This window comes from Bos indicus x Bos taurus, chromosome 25 (assembly GCF_003369695.1).
Source record: "Bos indicus x Bos taurus breed Angus x Brahman F1 hybrid chromosome 25, Bos_hybrid_MaternalHap_v2.0, whole genome shotgun sequence".
Classification (NCBI taxonomy): domain Eukaryota; kingdom Metazoa; phylum Chordata; class Mammalia; order Artiodactyla; family Bovidae; genus Bos; species Bos indicus x Bos taurus.
The window spans coordinates 8,991,009-9,012,428 of record NC_040100.1 but is presented as its reverse complement, the minus strand read 5'-3'; the positions used below and the strand labels follow the sequence as shown (position 1 = coordinate 9,012,428).

Below are 21,420 nucleotides of genomic sequence, written 5' to 3'. Positions count from 1 at the left end.
ACACCTCAGTGTCCCTGCCGCTGCAGGCCCCACCCCCCTGGCTCTCCGTCCCCAGCCAGATGGGTGGTGACGAAATCCCCGGAGCACTGACTGGGAGTCACAACCCGGGAAGGACTTCGGGCTGGGCCAAGCGGGGACTGTGTGACTGCAGCTGGGTCACTTCACCCCCCGCGTCTCCGTTCTCTCAGCAGGAAAATGAGGGTGCTAACACCCTCCCCCTTCCCAGGGAGGTTGGACCACTGGAACAGAGATGCGGAAGTGGAAAGCCATCGCAGACATAGAGCATCCTCGTTCTGTACCCCGCTTCTTCCCTTTCATCAGCCTCAGTATATCAGGGGCTTGCCACTTTCCCCAAGAGGGAGACCCTCACCAACCGCCAGCGAGTCCACTGGCCCATTCCTGACATGCTGGAAGGGCGGGGTGGGCAGCCCTCAGGTGGACCCCTCCCCAACACCCTATCAGCAGAGTCCCTCCGAGGTAGCAAAAACCCCTCTCCTGGCCCCACAGCTTTTTCTGGAGTGTTCAAGTGAAAACCTCAAGCCAACTGGTTTTTCTGCTTGCCAGCCAGCCAGGCCCTAACCAGCCACGTGATACAGCTGGGGCCCAGAACTCAGAAACATCTCAAGACTGCTTCTGCCCCTAGACCCAGGGCTCCAGCCGGAGGCAGATGGTCAAGGGCTGAGGGCCAGGTTCAGGTTACCCAGTTAGACAGCAGGCTGGGGTGGGGTGGGGACTCACTTGAAACCACCTTTGAAATGTTACGCTTCTGAATCACTAACATGAGGTCAACCCCCTTCCCATTTACCCACCAATTCTAGAAAAACATCCTGCCCATTCTCCTCCAAGGACCCCTCCCAGACCTTAGGCCAACCCCCTCTCCAGTGCTCAGATGTTTTCCTCACTCCCCTAATGACTATGCTGGCAACAAATGATTACACCACCTGGTGTGTTTAGAGTCCCCAGTGACCTCAGAGCCCTCCCCAGATTAGAACAAAACTCCGGCCTATCACCAGCTGGCTCAAGATGGGGGCCACTTTATTAGGCAAGGCATTGATGATGCCATGTAATTAGGATGCTTGTAACTGTACTGACTCCATCAGGCTTGTCCTAAGGAGGTAGGGGAGAAGCCAGTGTAACCCTGGCTGGCCCAGGTACCATGTCCTTGAAGGAGTGACCCAGCCACCAGCTGAACTGACACCTAAGCCTCAGCTGGTGCCTGACTCTCTCCATGATCATTAAGTAAAATTACTATTGCTCTTTGCACCAGATGAACAAAACATGACCAGGGGCTTCCAGGAACATCCAGCCTATGGTGGACATATAGAAGGTCGGACTCTTGACAAATGCTTTGAGAACGTGGGGTGGAAGAGATTAGTTTCAACTGGGTAAATCTGGAGAGGTTTGAGAAAAAGGTGGCAGTTATCCTGGACCTTAAAAGATGTGGAGGATGGCCAACTGGCTATTTGGATGGTGGTACAGCACTGAAAGCAGGAGAAGGGGATGACAGAGGACGAGATGGTTGGACAGCATCACCAACCCAATGGACATGAGTTTGAGCAAGTTCCGGGAGATGGTGAAGGACAGAGAAGCCTGGTGTGCTGCAGTCCACAGGGTCGCAGAGTCAGACAAGACTGAGTGACTGAAGAACAACACAGCTCCCCAGTGGGAAGTAGCAGGGGTTTTTGTAGCCACGGGTTCCAGGAAACAAACTCACTCAGAAGGACAATGCAGATAGTGGAGTGAAGTTTATTACACCGGCGGGCCCAAGGCAGAGTCTCCTCTTAGCCAAGGACCCCAACCAGTTTTTGTGAAAACCTTATATACCCTAAGTGTACGTGCCCAAACCCACGTCCCCAATTTCCCTGAAACTAGTCTGAACAAAGGAAGAGAAAGATACAAAGTTAACCCACGATTCATATGCCTTAAGTCTGGGTAGTTAACAGTGGACAATTATCAATAGGCCTGTGGTCATACCCCAATAAGCATAATAGAACTTATGATTCTATTTGGTTACACAGATAATTAGGGTATTCTTTTAGGCAATGGAGAGTCTAGGTATGAGCCCTGGGGTTCTTCCATCCGGGGTGCCTGGTTTTCCAGTTGGTATGTCATTTCCATAGATACTGGGCGTAGAGCTCAAAGTCCACAGCCCGGCCCAAGATGAAGTCCTGCTTTCAAGATGGAGCCTGTTCTGTCTGTTTCCTCCTTCAGGGTAAGGACCTGAAGGGAGGTGTGTAGTGTAGTCTTTAGGGGTGCCTGGTTGGTCTGCACCACATGCCTTATAGGATCTTAGTTCCCCAACAGAAATTGACTCAGGACCCTCACCAGTGAGAACGCAGAGTCCTAACCACTGGACCACCAGGGAATTCCCCTTGATGTTTGTTTGTTTTTAAACAGATAAGCTATTTTATTTGTTTGGCTGTCTTTGGTCTTAGCATGCAGGATCTTTAATCCTCGTTTCAGCATGCAGGATCATATATATATATATATAATTTCATTTGCTTGTTTTTGGCTGTGCTGGGTCTTCGTTGTTGCACGGGCTTTTCTCTAGTTGCAGCGAGTGGGGGCTACACTTTGTTGCAATTCAAGGGCTTCTCATTGTGGTGGCTTCTCTTGTTGCAGCTCCTGGGCTCTAGGACACAGGCTCAATAGTTACAGCGCAGGGGACCAGTTACTCCGTAAAATGTGGGATCTTCCCAGACCAGGGATAAGACTGGCATCTATTGCATCGCAGGCAGAGATTCTCCACCACTGAGCCACCAGGGAAGCCCATGCAGAATCTTTGTTGCAGCATGTTCCCTAACCAGGTGTCAAACCCAGGCCTCTGCATTGGGAGCACAGTCTTAGCCACTGGCCCACCAAGGAAGTCCCTCCCCTGATGGTTTCTGAGCAGAAGAATGCCTTAGAAAGAGCAGCTACTCTTGTAACTGCTGAAGGCTCTACTGCTGCGGAAGCCAGCTGAGACCTGAGACGTCGCCACTGCCACATTAGCCCAGACAAGGAAGAGAACATGGCAGCCCGTCAGGGTTCCAAAAAGGGGGTGACATCCCTGCACGATGTGCTGAGCGGGTGGGAGGATTATTTATTATTTCTCTGCTGATAAATGGGGGGCGTGGTGAGCACAGCTGAACCCAATACAGCTCAGTGCACTAAGCAAATGCCCTCTCTAGTACAAACAACTGGCCTCCCACCTTGACTCGAAGACCAGAGATTCCGGTTCTACTGCTTGTAAAAGTTATTTGCCTCGGTTTCCCCATCTGTAAAGGGCGGGGAGGCGGGAAGGTTGGAGACGACCTCCAGAGTCTCTCCGAGCTCCTTCTAGAGTCGACTTCAAGATTAGTGAGAGTTGTTCTGCTCCTTCCGGCCTGCCTGGGCCCGCGGCAGTGGAGCACGGCGCCTCCAAGCTGGCGTCTCGGCGAGGGGAGCCACTCCGGCCGCCGCCCGCCGCACAGAAAATACCGCATCTACCCAAGCCGGCGCTAGAGGGCAGAGGAGCAGGCCGCAGCAGGGCCAGGCCGGACTTCAGCGGATTGCCAAGGATCTGCCCCGCGACCAGAGTTCAAGCCCAAACCCCGTGACTACATCCTGAGCGACCGAGACCAGACTCCAAAACGAAAGCTCTGATTCCCGGCATAGGTTCTCCACTTGGGAGGAGCCGAGAGGGAGCTCAGCGTGGCGGGGTCAGGGTGTTGGGTGGCTCCGCCCGGAGCGTGGCCAGGGGCGGGGCTCTCGCCTGTGGGCGTGGCACCCGCAGGGTTACGTATGGGCGAAAGGGGCGGAGCCTAGAAGAGAGACATGTTTCCGGGATTACGTAAGGAGACGTGAGCGAAGGCGGGGCGCTCCGCGCTAGGGGGCGGGGAGAAGCCGGAGCTCCGGCCGGAATTGGGCGAGGCCCTGAGCGAGGCGGAGCCAAGGGGACAGCACGAGGTGCGCGCCGGGTAGCAGATCCTGGAGATGCTCCGCTGGACGCGTGCTTGGACGGCCCCCTATAGGGGGATCGGCCTCTCCAATTCGAGCTTCTCCAGACTGCCTATCGCACCCAGCAGCAGTCAAGGCGGCACCGAGCCGAGGTCAGTCAAGGGCGTCCGCTGGGAGGCCGTCCCTCGCTCCTCCCCCCGCGACCCCCCGCCCCCCCGAGTTTGTCCCAGTTGGCTCCGCTTCCTCCGCTTGGGCCCTCCCTCTCCCAGGCCACTCGCTTCCCCTGCTGGCTCAGACACTTCTCCCACCCTCGTTCCTCCCGCCAGACCGGTGCGGCTTTCCTACAAGCTTCTGGACGGCGAGGCAGCTAGCCCCGCGCTTGTCTTTCTGCATGGGCTCTTCGGCAGCAAAACCAACTTTAACTTCGTCGCCAAGACCCTGGCTCAGCAGACAGGCCGGAGGGTGAGCTTCTGGAGTCGGCGGGGCCCTGAGGGAGGTGGGGTCTGGGTGGGCGGGGCCCTAGAGGAGGCCGAGGTGTGGCCAGCTTCTCTGTCCCTAACGCTTGGGAGCGGCGGGTCTCTCTGATAAGAAATCAAAGAAGAGATTGACCTTCTGAGGTTGGAGGCCCCAGGGCAGACCCAGGCCCACGACGAACCCCATTCATTCCCTGGTGCTTTCACCCACCCAGTCCTTCATTCGTATTATAGATCTCCGTCTGTGTGATCCACCCTGACTTAGCCTCTGCTCTCAGATACCTAGGCACCAACATCCTGCCCGCTAAGGGGGCCAGACCCTGCTTGTTCACCAGGGGATGACGGGCTTTCCACCTCCTGCAGCTGCCCGCCCTGCTGTGCTCCAGCTGTTGCCAGTTCTTGCTGTCTGCTTTCTCTGTAGCTGCCAGCCAGCTAGGCCAAATGTCTGGAGATGTGGTCACACTCCTTGGGCCTTCTGGCACAGTGGCTCCGGTTCTTCATCTGGGCCACCAAGGTCTGAGAACGGGGGTCTTCTCACCATCCGGGCCCTTTCCCCCTTCTGGATCTCCCCCACCCCGGGCTCTCCACCTCCCTCAGCCTGCAGATCTGCCAGGCTTTTGGCTCTGCCCTGACTGGATGCTAGCGCTGCTCCCCACCTCCCGCTTCCCCAGGTGCTGACAGTGGATGCTCGGAACCATGGTGAGAGCTCCCACAGCCCAGACATGAGCTACGAGGCCATGAGCAAGGATCTGCAAGACCTCCTACCCCACCTGGGCCTGGTGCCCTGCGTCCTCATTGGCCACAGCATGGGAGGCAGGACCGCCATGCTGCTGGCACTTCAGAGGGTGAGCCGTCTCTCTCCAGGGCTTCCTCCTATCTGTTGTCGACCCTGAGTGCTCAGCAGGCAGCCTGGAACTCCAGCGAGCCTTGGATGGCCGAGTTCCAGATCCAGGAACCTGCCCTAAGGTACCCAGTCTGCTTCTCTCCCGCAGCCAGAGCTGGTGGAGCGCCTGATTGCCGTGGACATCAGCCAAGTGGAGACCACATCCAGCTCGAACTTTCCAAACTACATTGCAGCCATGAGGGCCGTGGACATGGCGAATGAGGCGTCCCTTTCCGGCGCCCGAAAACTGGCTGATGAAAGGCTCCGCTCTGTTATCCAGGTAATGCACGCAAGCCCCTGCGTGGTGTGGGCAGAGGAAGAGTGGCAGCCCCAGGCCTCACACAGAACCTCCCACCCCGCAACTGCGGGACCCCCACAGAGCGCGAGCATTCGGCAGTTGCTGCTCACCAACCTGGTGGAGGTGGACGGGCGCTTCGTGTGGAGGCTGAACTTGGACGCCTTGGCCCAGCACTTGGACAAGATCTTGGACTTCCCCGCACGACAAGAAACCTACTCTGGGCCAACCCTCTTCCTCCGGGGTGGAAACTCTCAATTCCTGCTGTAAGCCAGGCTGGGTGGTAGGGACGGGCATACCCGACTTACCCAGCCCCTCAGCCTGCCTTGGGGAGGGCTGGGGTGTGGGTAAGGGGTGCCTGAAAACCGGAAACACCACTGGGCACATAGACTCACGTGGTTCTCCCTCTTTCCCCGCTTGGCCTCTGTGTCCCTCCTTCTCTCTCCACTTTCCTCCTGTCATCCCTTCTCGGCTGCCTTCTCTCTGGTGTTCAGTCCCAGCCACTACCCTGAGATTAGGCGGCTGTTTCCTCGGGCCCAGATGCAGACTGTGCCGAACGCTGGCCACTGGGTCCATAGCGACCGCCCACAGGACTTCATGGCGGCAGTCCAAAGCTTCCTGGCCTAAGGGTTGCTGGCCAGAGGGGACGTGAAACCCCAGGCGTCAAGGCTCTGTATCCTGCTCCTTGTTTCTGTACAGAAGCACTCAGGTGGGCACTCCAAGGGCATGAGGATTCAGAAGGGGTCAGACCTCAAACTTTAATGAATAAAGACACTCCTCCCAAGGTCTTGGGCTGAGCTTTCTCACCGCCAGCGTCCCCACCGACTCAGGGGGAATCGGATCCAGGGGGTCCTGGCAGTTCCAGGGTCCGCGGGGGCTCCCGGAGCGCCCCAGGACTCTCTCTGCAGCTGACTCTCAACCTGCTGCCTCACCAGCCATTGCATGTCCTCCTGGGGGCCAGGAGAGCAGGGTCAGGGGCCAGGCCTGTGCTTGTCTGGCCCTGCCTCCCAGGCCCGGCCGGCACACCCACCTTACCTCCCAGGCCTCCACCTCCTGCCTCAGTCTCAGCTTCTCCTCCAGAACTTCCAGCAGTTGGGCCTCCACAGCACGCAGCTTGGCTCTGCAGGTGTCCAGCTCAGCCTCCACGGCCCGCTTCCTGATGGGGGCAGAGAGCAGCCTGAGGCTCAGGCCCTGCAGACATGATTCTGGGCCCTGGGGGTGGACCAGTGTGGCCACAGCCCCCTGCCTTGGGACAGTATTCGTACAAGTATCTATGCAGCTTTCCTCCCAGGAATGCCCGACTTCCCCGCTTCCCCTCCTGGCAGGACAGAGCCTCGATGGGGAGCCATCCACCGCCCTCCCAACCCCCGCAAGCAGCTGCCTCTCACTTGGCGATAGCGTCATCTCGCTCCCGGAGGACCTGGTCCAGCAAAGGCTCTGTCTGGGTGTCCCCCAGTGCTCCAGCTGCTTGGGATTCCTGGCTCTGCAGTCGGGCGACAGAGGAGGGAACAGGGGTTTCTGGGTCTTGCCTGGATGAGGTGCCCCACGTGGCCCTTCCGCCCTGACCTTGATCCTGATGCCGATGTCAGGAGGGGAAGGGTCTGAGACACTTTGCACCTGCCTGCCAGTGCCCTAGTCTCTGCTTCCTGCTGAGGGGATAGTAGGTGTGGCCCCCCTCTTTCCACCTAACAGGGAGCAGAGGGGCTGGGTGTTTGGACCCCCAGGGAGGAAAGGCATTCTTATCCGATCCCCACGAAAGGGGCGAAGTGGCTTCCGAAGGACAACTTACCCCTCGAGGGCCCCAGACTGAGAGGGTGGCCTGGCGACTGGGACTCTTGTCAGCGGGGTGGGGCAGGCGGAGGACATGGCCCTTTGCCCTTGCTTCCTGTCCGGGCACTCCCTGTCAGGCCCCACCCCCGGCCGGCTGGCCGTGCCCTTGTCTCCCCTCCTGGAACCCTCTGGCCAGACCCAGTTTTCTCAGCCCCTTCCTTGCCCAGTCATTCGTGCCCTGCACCTCAAGGGGGCGCTCCACTCATATCAGGAAATGAGAAAGGAGCGTGAGAGCCTGTGCTCAGTGACTTAAGTCCTGTCAGACTCTGTGACCCTGTGGACTGCAGCACCCAGGCTCCTCTGTCCATGGGATTCTCCAGGGAAGAATAATGGAGTGGGTTGCCATTTCCTCCTCCAGGGGATCTTCCTGATCCGGGGATCAAACCCACGTCTCCTGCAGCTCCTTCATTGACAGGCAGATTCTTCACCACTGAGCCACCTGGGAAGCCAGATGAGAAAGGAGGGACAGAGCCCAGCTGGCTCCAGTGCTGAGACTGGTGCCCCACCCCCCTATCCTGCAGAGCTGGCATCCTGGAACCCTGAATGAACGGCATCATCCATATAACCAGAACCAGAAGGGAAATAGGTCTAACTAGGCAAACTTCTCCTAACATCTTAGCAAAAACAGTTCCCATTTGGGGATTCCCAGGCAGTCTAGTGGTTAGGGCTCCATGCTCTCACTGCCAGGGGCTTAGGTTCAATCTCTTGTCAGAGAACTAAAATCCCACAAGTTGCATAGCAAAAAAAAAAAAATTCTAACATCTTGAACATCCATCCTCCCTAGAAATATCCTCCAGTATTCCTACATTATTGCTCATTATCCCCCGAATACTCCCCACATTCTGATCCTGGAGCGTGGGTGGGGAGGGGGAGGTCTCGGAATCTCAGTATCCCACACCTTCCTAGCTGCAACCGCTGAGTGCCCAGGTGACATCAAAGATATAAAAGGGCTTCCCCTTTGAGAGACCTCTGCAGCACATGTCCACCTTGGACATTAGACCCTCGGTCCTGCTCTAAACAGTATATCCTTCTTCCAAGATCCCCACTAGGAAGCTCCCTGCAGACATGACTCCTGATGGTCCGTGGGTCCCACTCAGCCAGGTGCACCTCCAACAGCCAGACATCCCAGTTTCTTTGACTGAACCCCAGTGAAGAGGTAGAACTGAGCTGTACCCCTAAACACCCCTTTTGTGGAAGTTTGCATTCAGTGTATTTCCGGAGGAGGCTACTCTGTCATGATCCAGACAGGACCCCTGCTCTCGGAACTCTGGGTATTATCAGAGAAGGGTGTTAGAGAGCCCAGGCACAGGGGGAGCACAGAGGGCCCTCACATCCAGTCATGGGGATTCCACAGGAGCTTGTCTGAAAATGAGTCCTGAAGGCCAGCCGGAGTCAGCCAGAAGGGCTAACATTCATGCCAGGCTAAAATTCATGACGTTTATTTTAACTTTTTTCTTTGAAACAATTTCAAACTGTAATGCCCCCCCCCCCCAAAAAAAAATTCCTTTTAGGGTAAAAAAAAAAAAAAAAAAAAATCTAGTGTAAAACCCTTGCTCCCAGTTGTCACATCTCTCTCCCTCAATCTAGAACAACTTTGCAACCTTTCTTTGAATTTTGACCTTGGCATGTTTGAAGATTACAGGGAAGTTATTTTGTAGACTGGCCTGTTCTTTGATATGGGTTTCTTCGTTCCTCCCGCACATTTAAACAACTGTTACACATTTTGGGCAGAAATATCACAAAAAAAAGATGCTGTGGGTTTTTTTGTTTTGCTGCACCGCGGAGCCTGTGGGATCTTAGTTCCCTGAACGGGGATTGAACCCAAGCCATGGCAGTGAAAGCGCCAAAGTGCCAAGTCCTAACCACTGGACCACCAGGGAATTCCCGATGCTGTGTTCTTACATCCAGTATCATTTGGAACCATGACTGGTGGTGCTGGTAATATTGATCATTTGATCATAATTAGTATTGAGAAAATGAGGTATTTTATGATCATAGGTTTCAGCATCCATTGATGTATCTTGTCTGAATTAATACAATGGCTTGCAAATGGAGTTTTCCAGTTTAATAATTTCTTCCGCATTTATTAGTTGGCCTTCTATTATTAATATAAAGAAGAACTTTTACTTCACCCCATTTATTCATTTTACTTATGTCAGGTGGACTTGTGATATTCTAATATATTCAGTAGGCTATAACACATTCTTATCATTTATTTTGATGCTCATATTGTCCAGAACTGGTCAGTGGGTACCCCTTACTGACCTCTTCATTTTAATGTGTCACATCCTTCTTTGGAATCTTCCATTCTTTCTGGCTCAAGAAGATATTCCAGGTTCACCTTATTTTTCCCTGCCCCCAGCCCTAGAATTATCCATTTTGGCAAGAATACCTATTTCTTTTTGGTGGTGAATAGTATTTAGAAACCAAGATGTGGGTGTTAGTTGTGCTCAATGCAGTTAAGGTAACGTCTCCTGCCAGGCCCACTCAGTAGACTCACATTCTCCATACACACATAAACATGCACATTTATACCTCTGTTCCTTCATCTGTGTGAGAGTTAATTTTGTGTGTCAACTTAGGACTGAGTCACTGGATGCCCAGTTATCTGGTTAAACATTACTTCCGGGTGTGTCAGTGAGGGTGTTTCCAGAAGAGATTAGCATTTGACTTGGTGGCCTGAATAAAACGGTGGCCCTCCCCAAGATGGACAGGAATCATCCAACCCATTGAGGGCCTGAATAGAACAAAAAGCCAGAGGAAAGGCTAAATTCTCTCTTCCAGCCTGTTGAGCTGAGATCTTGGTCTTCTCCTGCCCTTGGGCTGGTACTTGCACCACCAGGGCACTGCCCCTTCTCAGGCCTTTTTTCTCAGTCTGGAACTCCAGCACCCCGCTTTCCAAGTCTCCAGCTTGCAGACAGCAGACTGTGAGACTTCTCAGCCTCCATAATGGCATGAGTCAATTCCTCATAATAAAATTTCTTTCTCTATATTTATCATATTGGTTTTGGTTCTCCGAAAACCCAAACAAATACAACTTCCAGGTATTGAAAGATAGTGGTCATTCAGACATTACGTTCCAGTCCAGTGGCACTGGGTTCATCATAGCTTTCCCCCTTTCCAGATTTTTACTCCCTTTTCCCCAGTTGTCTTCAATACATTCTTGTAATTTGTTCAATGTATGTAGCTAATCCTATATATAGGTAATCCCCTGAGACAACAGGCTGCCCCTGACTTAAATGCCCTCCTTTCAAGGGGTTGGGTCCAGCAGAGCTGCCTTCTCACCCCACCCCAATCCTATCTGCATACATGGCCCTGGCTGCCATTGGGCTATCAGACATTTCTAAGAGATTTTTTTTCCGGGGTCGGGGGGGGGAGGTGGTGCTTCACTATATGTGGGATCTTAGTTCCCTAACCAGGGATAAAACCCACGCCCACTGCACTGGAAGACAAGACCTAACCACTGGACCACCAGGGAAGGCCCTCTAAGAGCCTTATATTCATTCATTCCACAGGTATTTACTGAGCACCTACTATTGCTTCAGGCTGTTTCCCGGTGATGGAAAGCAGGAAGACAGACAAAGTTCCCTGGCCTCCCGAGCTCACGTTCTAGTGAAGGGAGACAGATGATAAACAAAAAGTACACCAGATGGTAAGAAGTTCTGTGAAGAAAGAGAAGGAGAATAAGAAAAGACTAGGAGACTGCTAGTTTATGTAATTCTGTGCTACCCTGCTGCTGCTGCTAAGTCACTTCAGTCGTGTCCGACTCAGTGCGACCCCATAGACAGCAGCCCACTAGGCTCCTCTGTCCCTGGGATTCTCCAGGCAAGAACACTGGAGTGGGTTGCCATTTCCTTCTCCAATGCATGAAAGTGAAAAGTGAAAGTGAAGTCGCTCAGTTGTGTCCAACTCTTCGAGACCCCATGGACTGCAGCCCACCAGGCTCCTCTGTCCATGGACCCTAGGGAAACTGCAAATATTAACCTATCACTTAGATGAAAAATAGCCATTCTCATGACTTGGAATAATAATTTTTCCAGCAACAGCATCATTTATGAATTCAAAAGGTCTGTATTTCCACACACAAGTGAAGATGATACATTCGAGAAAACTGTATGGGGGAAGTCAAACGAGGGGCTGGGTATGGCTCATGGCAGATGCCAATGAGCAGCACAAATGCAAGTGAAGGGTTTACATCAACTTTCACAAACCGTGAGCATGGAAAAGAATTGCCTTTGAAATAAAGTTATTCTTAAAAATATGTGCTTTAAAATCTTACAATTTGAAAAAAAATAACTTTAAATATGAAATGTTTTCACTAAATATCATAACCAGGGAGTTACGTGTTTCATCTGCATCCCTAAATGTTTTAATTAGAATAGTGGGCCAAATTCCTTTTTTAAAAATATCTTGTTGGGAAAAGGAGGGCAATGTATTCAAGCATATTGTCAATTCCATCACCCACCCTACCTCCAGTATCACGTGCTGAGCAGTGAGACTCCTTCCCCAGCTGCCTACTCCCTGAGTCTCCCTCCTCCACTGCACCCCCAGCATGGCTGAGCCCAAGCCTCAAGACTGAACTGGAAGATGGTTACAGGTTGACGGTGGGCTGGGAGTCTGGAGCTTGGAAGAAGAAGGAGAGCTGCCTGCTGGGCAGGGCCAGGCTTGGTGGTCAAAACAGCTTGGGTTTGCAAGGGCTAGGTGGCTTAGAAACCATGTCACCTAACCCTCAATGCCTGCTGTGCGTTTACCTCTCTGAGCCTCATCGTCTCGTCTGTGAATTGAAACTAAGGAGGGCGTCCCTGATAGGGTCACAGTAAGGGTGAGGCTTACACAATGGCCAGCACTTTGTACAACAATGGGCCGGGGCCAGACTACCCAGGAGAGGAGAAAGAAGGAGAAATCCTGCCAGAAAGCAGCAGAAAAGCCACAATGGAGAACATTGACCACACACACACACACACACACACACACACACTTCCCCCAGCCATGGAGCCTGGGTCAGCTGCCTCTTCCTGCTCTGCAGCCCCCACAAGTTGGCCCCAAGAACAGTTCTGCTCCCAAATCCTATATAAACTGCCTCCATTCCTCCTCCTGACCCCAACAGCCCCTAGACTTCCCCATCATTGTCTTGTTATGGTCAGGGTGTCTCTCCCACCAGTCTGGAGGACAGGTGATGATTGTCTTCATCCCAACCTGGGCACACAGGTGCTCCAAGGCAAGGGCATGGCCGAGGCAACACCGGCTTTGCCCAGCAGGTGGCAGCAGTTGCCAATATCAGCCATCTGGTGGGCAAGGACCGCCACCTGCTCCCTCCCAGCCTGTAAAATGGAAACCCCAAACTGTGCCTGGGCTTAGAGGGCTTCCAGATGCCCAACCTGTCCCTGCTCCTTTACAGGAACACAGCTCATCCACACGTGCCAATGTTTATCGCTTACTCCGCAAACACACTTTCTGTGCCATTCCTGGGGAATCAACAGGAGCCTGACCCAGTTCCTTCCCTTGTGCTGCTGAATTGCACAGTCGTGTCCCACTCTTTGTGACCCCACGGACTGTAGCCGACCAGGCTCCTCTGTCCATGGGATTCTCCAGGCAAGAATCCTGGAGTGGGTTGCCATACCCTCCTCCAGCGGATCTTTCCAACCCAGGGATCAAACCCGAGTCTCATATCTCCTGCATTGGCAGGCAGGTTCTTTACCACTAGCACCCCCTGGGAAACCCCTCCTTTCCTTTAGGTGTCCCCATCCAACGAGGGGACAGACACCTAACACACACTATATCCAAACAGTACAATAAGTGCTGTAGTCAGGATAAATACTAAGATCCCACAAGCTTCGTGGTGCAGGCAAAAAAAAAAGTATCCAGGGGAATTCCCTGGAGGTCCAGTGGTTAGGACTCAACCCTTTCACTACCATAGCCTGGTTTCAATTCCTGGTCAGGGATCTTAAGTCCCACAAGCCACAAGATGCAGCCAATAAGTAAAGCTAAATAAATTTTTAAAAATGTTTCCAGGATGTGACCACTTCTCATCACCACCACTGCCATCACCTTTGTCCCAGCCACACACACAATAGCAATCACTTCCTAAATACATCCCTGCTTCCTCCTATGTCCTCTTCCATCCATTCTCCACCCAGCAATCAGAGCGATCCTGCTGAAGTCCAAGATGGATCAGGTCCTCTGCTCAAAACCCTCTGGGGGCTCCCATCCCTCTCAGAGGCAAAGTCAAGGGACACAGTCCCTTTCAAGGCCCCTCCATCTACTCTGATACCACCTCCTTGGAGCTCTTCCTCACCTACCACGTTCCAGGCATCCTCACCTCCTTACTGTCTCTCTCATATGCCAGGCATACTCCTGCTCCTGGCCATTGCACCTGATGCTTCCTCGCCAGAATGCTCTTCCCCCAGAGATCGATGTGGCTCCCTCCCTCAAAGCCAGCACCCTAACCCTTCTGTCCTACTTTATCTTCTCCATAACTTATTATCACCATTATATATGTTGTTTATTTATCATCTCTTTCCTCTCCCAGAACCCCATGAGCACAAGGACTTTTGTCTGTCACGTGTCCAACATCTAGAATAACCAGTACATAGTAGATGCTCAGTGACAGTGTCAGTCGCTCAGGGCTTCCCAGATGGCGCTAGTGGTAAAGAATCTACCTGTCAATGCAGGAGATGTTAAAAGACACAGGTTTGATCCTTGGCTAGAGAAGATCCCCTGGAGGAGGGCATGGCAACCCACTCCAGTATACTTGCCTGGAGAATCCCACGGACAGAGGTGCCCAGCGGGCTTCAGTCCATAGGGTTGGAAAGAGTTGGACACGACTGAAGCAACTTAGCACAGCACAGTATATGCTCAATGAATACTTTTTGATTAAGGGAGTGAAAGTTGGACCTTTGATTGCCTTCCAACCTTGTCTGCATGATGAAGTTTAACATTCAAGGCCTCTCTCACTGGTGTTATCTCCCACCCACGCTTACCCCTGTGCCTGAGCATCACAGCAGGTTCCTGAGGTTCTCTGGTTGCTTCCCACTCCTGTGCCTGAGCATCACAGCAGGTTCCTGAGGTTATCTGGTTGCTCCCCACTCCCACCCCCAGTGTCTGGGCATGCTCCTTCTGTCCAGAAAGCCTGCAGCACTGCCTGCTGCACACCACTCCTTCAACATCCAGCTTGAACATCACTGTCTCTGGGAAGCCACCCTGAATCCCTTACACACTGAAATCATGTCCCTCCCACAACCCAGGAGCACCTTAAGAGCAGAACAGTGGCCCCAGAACATGCATTCCCAGCTAATGTTCGATGAATGAATGAATGAGCGTAAGACCTGTATCAGAAAGGTAGTTTAAGGTGAAGGGCACACATTCATTCTTTATAATTTTTCACGCTACCATTTAATATGCATCTCAATAAGGGATGCTTGACATGGTACCAGGACTCTCTGAGGGCAGGAGCTGTGTCTCCCCTTCCTGTCCTCTTCCCCACAGGGCCAGACAACGAGCTCCGGGGCTGCACCCATGACTCACCCCACTGAGTCACCCTGCACACAGGAAAGCACTCTGGACCAGGAATCAGCACTCTCCCTGCCACCTGTCCCCTGGAACCCTGGGCAAGCCCCCTAGTAGATGAGTCCCGGTCTTGCATCTGTCAAACAGGGCACCACCAGCACTTGCTGTGTGGGTTACTCAAGATTGAGGTCTGGACAAGTGGAAGGGGTGTGGCTGTCTCTCAGGCCAGGCTACATCTGAGCTAGCCTTGGGCCGGACTTTCCAGGGAAGGAGGGATGGCTGGAACAGTGCCTCCAGCCCGTCTGCCAGGCAGCTAACCTGAGCCCACAGTCTGGGAGAAGTGCCAGGCTCTGACACACTGTGCAGCAGGGGGCTGGCTCAACTCCAGAGCAACACCTTTGGCAGCCCCCGGGGAGGGGAAGGGGGAATGCTTGGCTCCAGGTCAAGAGCGTCTGGGCCAGGGCACGGAGGGGGCAGCTGGGGGTGTGCAAGTGGCTGTTGCTCAACAAGAGGCTGGCAGGAACCCGGAAAGGAGCATCTGCTACTGACTAACCCCCAGCCACCATCCCTCTCCAGCGCTGCGAAGATCTTCCCATTAGTCCAGTGGAGCTGGGCCCCTGCTTAGCTACCCTCAGCTTCTAGACAGGAAATAAGCTCTCAGGCTCGGGGCTGGGATGCAGGGTTGGGAATACAGGGGAAGGAGAACGAGATGAGGCAATAACCTAGATCTCCTTCCCCCCAAATGGAGGGGTTCCTGCAATCTTGCTGAGAGTAGAAACTAAAGGAGGTGGTCACTCAGCATCAGACTGTGAACCGAGAAATCCTGGGGAAAGAGGAAATCCTCCTGAGCCTGAGTCTGGATGAGATACTGGGGGGAAGGCCGAAGGGGTGGGAGGCACAAAGGCTGGAACTCTGGAGGTTTGTGGAGTGGGGTGATGCTGCAGACCCCAAGGCAATAAAATTAAGGAGGGAGGTGGTGTCTGGCCTCTAGCAGAGATGTGAGGAGCTCTGGAGGTGAAGATCCAAAAACACTGTCTATGTCCAGAAGGAGGGATGCTGAGCGGTTGAGTCGAGGGAGGATTGGGATGGGACCTCCGGGCGGGGTCGAACGGACGTTGGGAACGCAAGGGAACGAGGTCCCGGGGTCTGTGACCCTTCAGCCCCTTCGGAGCACCTTAAGCGGGATGGGGTAGGAGCCCGGGTATCAAGAGCCCCAGAGCTGGGCTCTCGGCTGGGACCCACCGGGGCGGAGCAGGCGCGGGGCGGGGCCGGGCTGGGGGCTGGGCCGGGGTCCCGGGGGCCGGGGCGGGGCCGGGCTGGCGCTGCGCAGCCGCGGGGCGGCCGCCGCGCATGCGGGGCTCACCGGGCTGCAGCCGGCGCCGCTGCCACTCCCGGGAGCATGAAGGACCGAACTCAGGAGCTCCGCACGGTGAGTCCGACCCCTGCGCGGCGCCGCTGGCCGCCGGCGCCCAGCGCCGGGTCCGCTTCCCGAGCGGCTCTAGCGTCCCCTGGGGCGGTCGCCCCTGCGTCCCCGGCCAGGGCGGGAGCGAGCGGTGCCAAGCCGGGGACCCCGACCGCCCCGGGTCCCGCCCCTCGGACCCACTGGGGTCACGAGCTCGCGTGAGCTCGGCTCCGATGGCCCGCGGGCTGGCGGCTGGAACCTGGGGTCCTAGATAAACTTTTCGGCGCCCCCCTTGTTTTCGGAGGGATATTCTGGAATATCGGTGGCGGGACCGAAGCTTGGCCTCCCCGTCGCCCGGCGGAGCAGGTCCCGACCCTTGTCTCCCCGCTGTGCCTCCTCACTGACCCTCCTGCCCTCCCTCTGGTTTAGACCGACGGCGGGACCTGTGGGAAGGGAACGGCCGGGGGCGGTCCCCTGTCCAGAGCCCGGCTGCAGGGCGCGCTGCGGAACCTGGCCGGTCGGGTGGGGCCGGGCTTCTCGGGCTGGCGCTGTCTCGCGGGACGGCCGCCGCCCCCATCACCTTCCGTCACCTGTAGCTCCCATCACCTGTGGCTCCCCAGCCGGTGGTGATCGGCAGCTGCTGCCCTCCCCGATCCGGGAGGGGTCAGGCCCGCTGTCTTTCCCTCTTCTTGGCTTCCGGGCAGCCGGGAGCCGGCGTTTCCAGACCCTTCCTGGTTTTCCAGATCGTATTCCGACTTGAACCTATTTTTTTCCACCTGTGTTTCGGAGGCCACTGGGGTGTGGCTTCTGGGGCGTGGTTCCAGTGGGGGGAGCAGAAGGATGCGCAAAGGTTTCGAGTCAGAGTCCGCCCTCTGCCAGCCCAGACAGAGATCCCTGCTGCCTGCTCCTTATCATCAAAGCCCCTCTCCCCTGGCCTCTGCTCTTAACCAGGGTGTTAGCACCTCTGCCCTTAAAGATGGCAATCTTGGGAGGGGCTACGCGGCCGGGACCGTGCACAGAAGGAAGTGAAGCTTGCCTGCGGGGAACCCGGACATCAGGGCTCTAGACCAGGTTGAGGCTCCTCTGAGGCCCTGGCTGACCACCCTGCTGATCTCTTGCGGGGGTGGGGGGTGGGGCAGAGTCTCCCTAGAACCCTTCCCCTGCTACCCAGCTTAGAGCCAGAGACCTGGACCCCTTATATGGAAAGTCCCAAGTATCCTTTGGGCTTGTGATCCCATGGCTGGTCCTCTCTGCACACAGCTTCCCTGCACTTGTGCCTGGCTCTCCCCCATCGTACCAGTCTTGTCTCCTGGGCAGCCTGGGGCTGGCACTTGTGCTCTCCTGCCTCCATCACCCCCTTGCTGTGGCTGCCAGCCCCACTCTCCCATTAGACCTGTATTATTCCTGGCTGAGTGCCCAGCACCACCCCCCCCAGCACCCCCCACCTCAGGGTAAACCCCTGGAGGTTTCAAAGGAAGAAGATGGTCCCTCATGTCGAATATGGTGTCTATAAACACTTCCCCTGCCAGGCTTGCGGTTGCCCTCAAGTTTCCTGCGCGCAGTTGAATCAGAAGGAGCGTTGTTATCTTGGGGATGAAGGGCGTGTAGTGCATTTCCTGGTGTTTGGGTGCCTGGTGGGTCAGACCAGAGTGTCTGTGGGAACCAGTGCTCAGGGGGAACAGAGCCCTTGACATCTGACGTCTTCTGACTCATCACCTTCATCCCCTTCATCCCCTTCACTGAAGGGAAGACAGAGGCATGAGAGAGAGAGATGTGGCTAGCCTGGCAGATCAGGTGGGATGAAGGGGCTTTACCTAGGCCTGAAAACAGTCAGACTTAGACGCGGCTGAGACCTAAGGGCTAAGAGACATTGGACTGTAGGAGCTTGAAGCTAGGTCTTTGCTCTGGTGAATCCCTCCCCGAGCCCAGCACATATACACACGCACACACGCTAGCCAGACTGGTCCTTAGGTGATGAGGCCTGGCTTCTCTAAAGTAATCTGAGGCTTCCTCTCCAGACGTTCCCCCACTCCAGGCATTCACTGCCCACGCAGGCTGCCGTACTCGTGGCTGGGTGGCCCTGTCCCTTAGGGGCTGCTAGCACCCTTGAGGATCAGCTGGCAGAAGCCCACACTGAGTGGGGTGCAACCGTTAGTCTAGGGGGGGGCGGCCATTCCCACAAGTCTTCCTTTGGGCTGCACAGATTCCCATCTAGGAAGTAGGTATAGGAAAACTGAGAATCCAGCTTCTTAGGGCAAGCAGTCACGGGTCTCCTGACTCCAATTCTATATCTGAGGGAGACCTTGAACCCCAGGAACCAGAATCCCCAAGGAACCGAGAGGGCCAGTGCTGGCTGGGCTGGACAGAGGGTGGTGCTTGGGACAGCTGCTTGCACCATCCCCACCCTCCCTCCCCCTCCCTCCCCCCTCCTCCTCCTTCCTCACCCCACGCCACCACATTTGGAAGAAGGAAGGCAAGAGAAGGGAGCTTATTTATAAAAGTCACACTTGGGGAAGGAGCTGGCATGTTTCCTCCGCGCTGCAGGCCGGGCCCAGCCCTCCAGCCTTCTCCAGCCCTCCTCATCTCTCACGGGGGCTGATCCTCTCCTGCAGAGAGAGAAGGAAGGGGTCATCCAGGGCCAGTGTGGGGGCCTGAAAGCGTCCAACAGCCCTCGGAGATCAAAAGGGCAACCTGGAGCCCAAGGAGACGGGTGCGGACGTGTGCGACCAGAATGTATAAAACCAGGGGGACTTTGGGGACAGGTGTCCCCAGGCAGCCCCAGCCTGGCCAGCAGCCACCTCCGTCCCCCAGTTCTAAGGCCTCCCCGGTTTTCCTTCCAAGGACTGCTCAGAGCTGATACCCCTCCCTGGGCGCAGAACTCTGTTTCTGTACCTCCTGGGCCATGTGACACAGCGGGGGCCTGTGCAGGAGCCAGAAGCCAGAGAGAGGAGGGAGCGGGGGGCAGTCAGAGCAGCAACCTTCCTGGAACAGGAGGTCTGAGATCGCCGGGGGGAGGAGCTGGATTTGACTGGGAGGAGGGAGGGAGGGTGGGCCAAAAGAAGGGACCCGTATGAGAAACAGCAGAGGGGCTGGCGATGCCTGGGTCTGACACCCAGGGTCCCCCCTCGCTCACTGGGGCAGCAGGCAGGCCTGAGTGGTGAAGCCCAGTGCCCCCTCTGCCGACTTCTGAAGGGACTGAGGGTCTCGGAGCAAGAACAGGCAGGTGGGTGCCTTAACCTCTCCGTGCTCATTTGTCTGCATAATGGAGCCGGCCGGCTTCACCCTGCAGAGCAGAAGAAAGGGGGGATGTAAGAATAGACCCAGGCTAGGGGCCCTTCCTTCCTTCCCATCACCTTCTTGGGATTTCTTAAAAAAAAAAAAAAAAATTAATAATGAATTTGGGCACATGTCCATCTGAGGTGCAGATGGTGTCCAGGGACTATCTAGTGCAACTTCCTATTCTACAGAGTGGAAAACTGAGGTCCAGAAAGGGCCAGGAGTTTATCTCAGGTCACACAGCACCTGGAGGGAGGCAGAGCCCAGCCCCTCCCCACACCCTGAAGCTGCTTCCCTGAGTTGTGCTGGGGCCCTGCTAAGGGGTAGACTGGCAGAGGCGATCTGGGGGGCGGTTGGGGGGGTGGTTGCAGGGTGGGGAAAAGAGGAAGGGGTCAGAGAGAGTCCTTTCTTTCTAGAGACCTATCTCAGTCTCTGGCACACCCCTGACTCAGCTCTGGGCCTCTCTGCTTTAGTGAGATAGGCTTTGATTAGTCATTAAAAAGAAGGGGGAAAAGAAAATAGCCCTCGAGACAGACAACAGCAACTCCTGCTCCAGCAGCAATGAATCAACCCTGCCTGCTGGCCAGCCGCCATCTCCCGGGACAGGCCTGGAGACTGCCTGGCCTCCGCACCTCTTGGAGGAATCACACTCTTATTTCCAGGAAGGGATCGTGGAATCCTGGTGCCTCTGCCTAGAGAGACCATCAGGGCTGCGCAGCGGGGGCTTCTAGTGGGGTCCCCTCCCCTGTCTCAACAGGTCCCTGTGGTGGGGGCAGTGCTCACACCCACCCTGACTTCCTTTTCTGATTGCTCAGGCTGGAGGCGATGAGACCAGAGTCAAGATAGCCAGCTGGCCAGAGACCAGGCCAATGGTTCCCAATCCTGAGGGGCTTTAAGGAAAAAAAACAACTTCACCGCGCCACCCCCATAGATTCTCATTTGGTCTGGAAGTTTTTTTTAAAAACAAACAAACAAACAAACAAACAAACAAAAACACCCTACCCCCAAGGGGCTCTGTTGCTGGACCAAGGTTGAGAACCCCTGAAAGATAATTAAAAATGTGCGTGCATGCTCAGTCATGTCCGACTCTTTGTGACCCCATGGACTATAGCCCACCAGGCTCCTCTGTCCATGGGATCTTCCAAGCAAGAATGCTGGAATGGGTTGCCATTTCCTCCTCCAGGAGATCTTCCCAAACCAGGGATCAAACCCACATCTCCTGCACTGGCAGGCAGATTCTTTATCACTGAGCCACCTGGGAAGCCACGAATTAAAAACACCAGGATCAAAAAACAAACACCAGGACCAATTGGATGTTGGTTGGATATGAGAGGAGGAGGAAGAGTGTGGATGCCCCCCAGTTTCTGGCTTCGGAGACTCTTTAAGAACGGGGGCTCAGGAGGAAGAAGTGGAACTTAGTTCTGGCCAGGTGGTTGGCAAGGTGCCCATGTGATGTCTGGGGGAGTTTGTCCGGAAGACGGTTGTACCTCGGAGCTTGTAACTGCCTCACGACTCCAGCTGCTGCCTCCGCACCACAGCCTCTCCAGTCCCAACTCTAGTCCAGCCGTCTTTCTGGAGCTGTGACTGCCACTTTGAGAGGGTTGGCCGGTTCCCAAGGGAGCTGGGGCCCTAATCAATCAGGGCCTTGGCATAGATGGGGATAAAGTAGGAGGGGGCAACAAAGGCATAAACCATCAGATTCTCACAGACTGGGACAAGGGTCAGAACAAATGAAGATCCTTCATTTGAGCCCAAAAGCCAACCAAGTAAACAGGGAGGGGAAGGGCTTCTTCCTTGGCTTCTGTGATCTCTGGCTGCATTAACAGAGGTCGACTTT

General features: G+C 55.0%; 2 protein-coding genes, 1 long non-coding RNA gene and 1 other non-coding gene across 8 annotated transcripts in view; 2 read left to right on the top strand and 2 right to left on the bottom strand.

The window, feature by feature from the left end:
- Window positions 1-3,765: 3,765 nt before the first annotated feature.
- ABHD11 (abhydrolase domain containing 11) lies at window positions 3,766-6,353 on the top strand. 3 transcript variants are annotated; one of them, XM_027526969.1, is made up of 6 exons: window positions 3,766-4,070; window positions 4,245-4,380; window positions 5,063-5,236; window positions 5,384-5,554; window positions 5,654-5,835; window positions 6,064-6,353. In XM_027526969.1, the coding sequence occupies exons 1-6, from the start codon at window positions 3,955-3,957 to the stop codon at window positions 6,194-6,196; spliced, it is 912 nt and encodes a 303-aa protein (XP_027382770.1). In that variant the 5' UTR covers window positions 3,766-3,954; the 3' UTR covers window positions 6,197-6,353. The 3 variants fall into 3 exon arrangements, with proteins under 3 accessions (XP_027382770.1, XP_027382771.1, XP_027382769.1); XM_027526970.1 differs by lacking the exon at window positions 5,063-5,236 and having other exon boundaries at window positions 3,888-4,070; XM_027526968.1 differs by having other exon boundaries at window positions 3,891-4,380.
- Window positions 6,308-18,258, bottom strand: LOC113883329. The gene is made up of 4 exons (XR_003508625.1): window positions 16,914-18,258; window positions 6,958-7,052; window positions 6,605-6,725; window positions 6,308-6,519 (listed from the first exon to the last, which is right to left on the bottom strand). It is a non-coding gene; the product is annotated as an uncharacterized LOC113883329 (long non-coding RNA).
- Window positions 9,200-9,279, bottom strand: TRNAQ-UUG. Its single transcript is given in 2 exon segments — window positions 9,200-9,234; window positions 9,243-9,279. It is a non-coding gene; the product is annotated as a tRNA-Gln (tRNA).
- Window positions 16,248-21,420, top strand: part of STX1A (syntaxin 1A) — a 17,790-nt gene continuing 12,617 nt past the window's right edge. For 2 of the 3 annotated variants that reach the window (XR_003508624.1, XM_027526971.1), the window contains exon 1: window positions 16,248-16,334. Coding sequence is in view for 1 of the 3 variants with exons in the window: in XM_027526971.1 (XP_027382772.1) it covers window positions 16,305-16,334 (30 nt within the window). In the remaining 2 variants the exon portion in view is untranslated. Of the gene's footprint in view, window positions 16,335-19,445; window positions 19,531-21,420 lie in introns of those variants that run through there. The other variant, XM_027526972.1, reaches the window with a different exon arrangement.